The sequence below is a fragment of the Anomaloglossus baeobatrachus genome, chromosome 4, assembly GCF_048569485.1.
Source record: "Anomaloglossus baeobatrachus isolate aAnoBae1 chromosome 4, aAnoBae1.hap1, whole genome shotgun sequence".
NCBI classification, from domain to species: Eukaryota; Metazoa; Chordata; class Amphibia; order Anura; family Aromobatidae; genus Anomaloglossus; species Anomaloglossus baeobatrachus.
Genome location: NC_134356.1, coordinates 17,813,554 through 17,820,649, shown reverse-complemented (window position 1 = coordinate 17,820,649; position 7,096 = coordinate 17,813,554). Strand labels below are relative to the sequence as shown.

General features: G+C 54.4%; 1 protein-coding gene across 2 annotated transcripts; it reads right to left on the bottom strand.

The window, feature by feature from the left end:
• Positions 1 to 337: 337 nt before the first annotated feature.
• Positions 338 to 6,235, bottom strand: LOC142302666 (histone H1.2-like). 2 transcript variants are annotated; one of them, XM_075343764.1, is made up of 2 exons: positions 5,610 to 6,235; positions 338 to 540 (listed from the first exon to the last, which is right to left on the bottom strand). In XM_075343764.1, exons 1-2 carry the CDS (start codon positions 6,233 to 6,235, stop codon positions 459 to 461), a joined length of 708 nt encoding a protein of 235 aa, XP_075199879.1. In that variant the 3' UTR covers positions 338 to 458. The 2 variants fall into 2 exon arrangements, with proteins under 2 accessions (XP_075199879.1, XP_075199880.1); XM_075343765.1 differs by lacking the exon at positions 338 to 540 and having other exon boundaries at positions 5,591 to 6,235.
• Positions 6,236 to 7,096: the final 861 nt, after the last annotated feature.

Sequence of the window (7,096 nt, the reverse complement as noted above, 5' to 3'; positions counted from 1 at the left end):
TGCTTTCTACCCCAATAGTCTCGTACACCCTCCATATAGCGCTGTGTAATACTTGTATGCTGGATTCTTCATACAGTGCAATAAACCTTCAAATACACTGCAGTATACCGCCATATAATGCTGAATTTACTCTATATACATTAGATAATGGAGTGTTCTTGCTCCTCCCACAGACGCTGTTAACCTTTCCGAGCCTGCGATGTTCCCAGCCACCAAACTGCGCCGATCTCCCGCCCCTCCCCCCGCAGCAGGAGCTGTAGCTTCTTAGAAGATGTGGGCGGCTCTGAAAAGAGCCTTTGTGTTTTGTTTGTTTCAGCAGAAGCATTAACCCCCGAAGCCGTAGAGAGTGCGGCCCTGGCGCTTGAGCGCGTACACCACGTCCATGGCGGTGACGGTCTTCCTCTTGGCGTGCTCGGTGTAGGTGACGGCGTCACGGATCACGTTCTCCAGGAAGACTTTCAGGACGCCGCGAGTCTCCTCATAGATGAGGCCGGAGATGCGCTTGACGCCTCCTCTGCGGGCGAGACGGCGGATGGCGGGCTTGGTGATGCCCTGGATGTTGTCCCGGAGAACCTTCCTGTGCCGCTTGGCGCCGCCCTTCCCCAGACCTTTCCCTCCTTTGCCGCGTCCAGACATCTTCCACGAAGACAGCAGAAAACTATGACTGACGAGCGCACAGTCCTCCTTTATATAGAGCGAGGGCGGACCAGAAAGAGAACAGGAGAGATGACGCGTTTCCGAGGCGGAACATTTGCATCGTCAGCTCCGCCCCTCCTATGCTGATTGGCTGAGCGCAGAACTGTTAGGGATTTTGAATTTCCCGCTCATTGTCCGGTTATTTTCCTGCTTCTACCGCGATTATGTTAAATATAGACTCAACTTTCATTCCAGTAAACCCCATATAGTGCTGTATATTCCAATATTATTCTGCATATCTCCATATACTGTTATATAACCCCCATATAGTGCTGTACACTCCCCCATGGTACAGTATACCTGCATACTTTAGCCATATACATACAACATATTGATCTATAAGCCCATATAGTACTAACGTGTATAGTCCTCATATAATCCTGTATACCTTCAAGTACTGTTGTAGACTGCCATATTGTGTTCTATAACACGCACCAATAAATCATCGTCTTCCCACGGAGCTGGATTTCTCCCCTGCAGTTAGTCCCGGCAGTAACTATCCGTGCTCCGCACATGACTGCACTCAGGCATTACTGGGGAGCTGGACTTTATCTCCTCAGTCCTGATTACCGCCATATAGTGCTGTACACCCTATATACATTGTGCTACAAAACACCATAGAACATATTGGTGCAAACACCCACATTGTGCCATGTCCCCTCTGTTTTATTCCTCCATGTAGGGCTGTATCTTCCCATATGGTGCGCTATAAGAGTAATATAGTCCTCTGTATAGCGCTTTATATTTCCAGACAATCGTGTAGGGACCGATATCAGATCAGTGACTGCAAATCACAGTCCCAGATAAACCAGTAACAGTAATTATCTCCACTGCACGGAGCAGCCGCATCCCCCGCACCTGCCAATGTACTACTACTGTGATAACGTAGAACAGGGGTGGGGAACCTCCGGCCCGTATGCGGCAGCGGCGGTTGTGGCTCCCTGTGCCCGGCTGCGGCGGTGGCGACTCCTTGTGCCCGGCAGAAGCTGCTCCTCTCTGTGCGCGCCAGCAGCGCTCTCCGTGCCCGCAGCCACCTCCAGCACTCAGTGATCCAGGCCTCCCCCAGTTCTCTAACTGCCTCCAATCTCCCCCGGGTCTGCCTGTGCCCCCAGCGCTCTGTGCCCCTCCTTTCTCCCCAGTGATCTCCGTGCCCCCTCAGTCTCCCCAGTGATCTCTGTGCCCCTTCAGTTTCCCCAGTGATCTGTGCCCGCCCCCAGTGATCTGTGCCGTCTCCCCAGTGATCTCTGTGCCCCGAGCCTCTCCCAGGTCTGTCTGTGCCTTCATCTTCTCCCATCCTTCTCTGTGCCCCCAACGTCCCCCAGGTTTGTCTGTGCCTCCAGCCTCTCCCATCATTCTCTGTGCCCCGAGCCTCTCCCAGGTCTATCTGTGCCTTCATCTTCTCCCATCCTTCTCTGTGCCATCTGTGCCCCCAGCGTCCCCCAGGTTTGTCTGTGCCTCCAGCCTCTCCCATCATTCTCTGTGCCCCCAGGGCTGTCTGTGTCCCTCCGGCATCCCCCAGGGCTGTCAGCCCCCGGCTATGTATATAACCCCAGCAATGTTTATGCCCCCCAGTCTTGTCTGTGCAACCCAGTGATGTGTATATACCCCCAGTGATGTATGTACCCCCAGTGACGTCTATGCCCTGCTGCTTCCCTAGTGATGTATATTCCTCCCAGCAATGTTTATGCCCCCAGCTATGTCTGTGCTCCCCTGTGATGTCTATGCCCCCAGCCTCCCCAGTGTTCTATATTCCTCCCAACCCTCCCCTGTGGTGTATATGCCCCCATACCCTCCTGTGATGTATATACAGCAGTCCCAAACAACTCAAACCTGGAATAGCAGTTGTGAAAAGCAACAAGATCAACATCGCCTAATATTACAGCTGCACCAAAAAGTACAAGCTCCAGCCGCCACAGTGAGATAATTGTTTGACCAAATATATTAGGGTAATTTTCAAGTTGATAATTTTGTGCGCCCCCGAAGGATGGTAGAAATTTCCAAATGGCCCCCGCAGAAAAAAGGTTCCCCACCCCTGACGTAGAACGACGGCGAGAAACAACGGACACTGAAGGGTCAAGAGACGGACCACGTGGTGCCTGTAACAGGAGCAGCCGGTGGGAGGGTCAAGAAACTTGTTGCAAAGTGATGATTGGCTGAAAACCGAATTCGAACTTCCCGCTTAGTGGCCGATAGCTCCTCCCGCTCTTTGTCGCCATCCGTGTATAACACGCGGCCTCAGGGCGGACGTTCTGATGAGATTTCTACAATCCGACGATTCCCAGCGCCCGACACAGATCTGAGCGATATGCAGACGATGAAGTTTGTTCTTGATCTCTTTCTCACGAGTCTTAACGAATTACACACACGGCACTATTTGAGCAGCGCGAAATCACAGCCCGATACAATCTCCGCCCGACCTTCAGATATTCACCAAGCAGAACAGCGATCTGAAGTGAGGATCCCCCTGGAACATCTACAGATCCCACAGCCCCCGACATCAGACACCGGATCCCAATAACCACATCACAGGGCGCATGAATATCCCTGCGGAGCCTTACTCAGTCCACTGACCGCTGTGATCCTGACTGGACCGGAGCCGCGGAGTAAATCCAGAGCCACAGCATCTCCTGCTCCAGAGGTGACGCAATACGATCACTGCCCCCGACACAGCAGGGATTGTAGCGTCTCCAGGATCAGTGGCGGCTGAAGAGAGCGGTCTGGAAGACTCCGATATCACCCCAAACTGCGCAGCACATTGAGCCGCTCCTAGTGAAAGGACAATGGTAAGAAACCACCATAATCTAGATAGACGCTGCGGCTTGTGCTTAATACAGAAAACAAGAGACAGGAGACTCGGCAGCGCCGCCCGTCACATGTAGAGACCGCGGGGAATGAGGCGGAATCAGAAACCAGGAATCAGCTCGTCTGAGGGAGGATGTGGTGGCTCTGAAAAGAGCCGTTGTGTTGTGCTTGGGGGTGCGGGACAGATCTACGCCCTCTCCCCGCGGATCCGGCGGGCCAGCTGGATGTCTTTGGGCATGATGGTGACCCTCTTGGCGTGGATGGCGCACAGGTTGGTGTCCTCGAACAGCCCCACCAGATAAGCCTCGCTGGCCTCCTGCAGGGCCATGACGGCCGAGCTCTGGAAGCGCAGATCGGTCTTGAAGTCCTGGGCGATCTCTCTCACCAGGCGCTGGAAGGGAAGCTTCCGGATCAGCAGCTCGGTGGATTTCTGGTAGCGCCGGATCTCCCGGAGAGCGACAGTCCCCGGCCGGTAGCGATGCGGCTTCTTCACTCCGCCGGTGGCGGGAGCGCTCTTCCTGGCGGCCTTAGTGGCCAGCTGCTTGCGGGGAGCTTTCCCTCCGGTGGATTTACGGGCGGTCTGCTTAGTTCTGGCCATAGCGATGTATAGACGAGAACAGGAGTGTTGAGAGGAGCAGCGGGAGCAGAGTATTTATCCTCCTGTGCGTGTCCTGATTGGCCTGTTTATAACCGCCCCCTGCACTTCATTGGTTACTGCACACACAAAAAAAAACTATCTAGCCAATAACCACCTGAGGTCTCGGACCAATCACTTTTCAAATAAAGCACCGCCCCTCAGTAACACCGCCCCTCTGTCTGCTCGCCACGCTTGTAACCCCGCTTTTTCCTGTGCGTGTCGTCATTGGTCTGCAGAAACACGCCCCCTGTACTCTATTGGCGATGTGACAAAAAAGAAAATAATACAGCCAATAATCATCCTAAGTCTCTTACCAATCAGTCTTCAGAAGAAGCTCCGCCCTTTAGAATCCCCCTCGGTAACCCCGCCCCTGTTGTAACCCTGTTTGTGTCCCTTCCCCTCACTGGTCCCGCATCTCCCCCCTCCCATGTTGCGCTCAGCTACTCACTCATTTCCCGCCGCTCTAATAAACAGTGTCACTTCCCGGCTACACGCGGCTCTGGAGCCACCGATGTAACTGCAGCTTCATCTCCCCGCACACAGCGCTGTACAGAGCAGCTCCCGCATAATCACTACATCCCCCGGCAACATAATCATCTACCGCCCACTGTACACGAGATCACCGCGGAGATCTACATAGTGAGAAATACAACAATGATCATAGGGGGACAAGAGTGGCACTGATCATACAGCTCTGCAGGGCAAGGTGGTGACACTGATCATACAGCTCTGCAGGACAAGGTGGTGACACTGATCATACAGCTCTGCAGGACAAGGTGGTGGCACTGATCATACAGCTCTGCAGGACAAGGTGGTGACACTGATCATACAGCTCTGCAGGACAAGGTGGTGACACTGATCATACAGCTCTGCAGGACAAGAGTGGCACTGATCATACAGCTCTGCAGGACAAGGTGGTGCCACTGATCATACAGCTCTGCAGGACAAGGTGGTGGCACTGTTCATACAGCTCTGCAGGACAAGGTGGTGGCACTGATCATACAGCTCTGCAGGACAAGGTGGTGACACTGATCATACAGCTCTGCAGGACAAGGTGGTGGCACTGATCATACAGCTCTGCAGGACAAGGTGGTGGCACTGATCATACAGCTCTGCAGGACAAGGTGGGGGCACTGATCATACAGCTCTGCAGGACAAGGTGGTGGCACTGATCATACAGCTCTGCAGGACAAGGTGGGGGCACTGATCATACAGCTCTGCAGGACAAGGTGGTGGCACTGATCATACAGCTCTACAGGACAAGGTGGGGGCACTGATCATACAGCTCTGCAGGACAAGGTGGTGGCACTGATCATACAGCTCTACAGGACAAGGTGGTGACACTGATCATACAGCTCTGCAGGACAAGGTGGTGGCACTGATCATACAGCTCTGCAGGACAAGGTGGTGGCTCTGAGAAGAGCCTTTGTGGTAGGAGGACAGAGCGGCTCCCGCTTATTTCTTGGTCGCGGGCTTCTTGGCTTTAGTCGCCTTCTTAGCCGGACTCTTGGCAGCTTTGGGCTTTGCCGCCTTCTTAGACGGACTCTTCGTCACCTTCTTGGGCTTTGGAGCGGCCTTTGGCTTCTTGGGGCTCTTTGCCGCTTTCTTGGCGGCTGCTGCGGGCTTCTTGGCTTTTTTCGGGCTCTTCTTGGCCGCGGCCGGAGCCTTCTTGGGCTTCTTCGGAGATTTGGCCGCTTTCTTGGCTGCCGGCTTCTTAGGCTTGGCCGCAGCTGCTGGCTTCTTCTTGGCCGCTTTGTCCTTCGTCTCCTGCTTCTTGTTCAGCTTGAAGGACCCGGAGGCGCCGCTGCCCTTCACCTGGAGCAGGGAGCCCTTGTTGACCAGAGCCTTGATGGCCAGCTTCAGGCGGCTGTTATTCTTCTCCACATCGTATCCTCCGGCAGACAGAAGCTTCTTCAGGGCGGCCAGAGACACCCCACTGCGCTCCTTGGAGGCGGACACGGCTTTCATGATCAGCTCGGAGGCGCTGGGACCGGAGGATTTGCTGCTTTTCTTGGCGGCACCGGATTTCTTAGGCTGCTTCTTAGATTTGGCGGCCGGTTCGGCGGGAGGAGGAGCGGCGGCCGGTGCGGTCTCTGCCATCGTGTGAGCGGGAAATAAGCACAGAAATCTTCTGAGAGAAATCACTGAGACCGAAGCAGGAGGCGCCTGTTATATATACAGTCTTACTGCGCACTGATTGGTTACTGCGCTGCACCATCCTGAGCTTCCATTGGCTGAAACTGAGCACAGGCCCCGCCTTCTCCCGGCTGAGCCCAGTGAAGCGCCGCTCTCCTCTAGTGCTTCCCTGCCCGGGATAAAAGCTCTATATTATCGGCTACAGCCGGACGGGTGAGGAGCTTCCGCCATCACTTCTCCTCCGCCATCATCTCCGCGGAGCGTGTGTGGCCGTCACTGCCAGAGATGCCGGGAAAGAGCGGAGAGGATCCCGGGATCAGCGCCGCCGTCCTCCCGATCTGCTCATCACTGAGTGTCCGGGAAGATAAACCTGCTGCGGGAGCTCGTCCTCCTATTCCCGGCTCTTGTCACCACCACTAGGATCTTCACTACAATATCCATCGTGCAGGAAGCGGATTGTACGATGTGGGGGCGACCTGGAGCTTCTGACAGCCCAGAAGGGTAACACAGGCAATGGCCTCCGCTGCCTGCACCTCCCGGAGCTGGAATATAAATCTATCCCGTGTGTGCAGAGTATTGGGGGGAGGACACGTCCCACATTAGTGGATCACACCCGGAGGAGGATGAGTGCGATCTCCGGCACAAGATTGTGTCTTATCCTCTGTGAAGCTTTTATCTCTGAGTCCTGTAATGGAGGGAAGAGCTGTGATCGGGCGATGGCTTCACAATGCGACTCACTCCCCATCAGAAAGCAGAAAAAAATCCGTGTGATCACAGAAATATTAATTCACACAAGTGACACCAAATATTGTGCAAAAGGTGAAA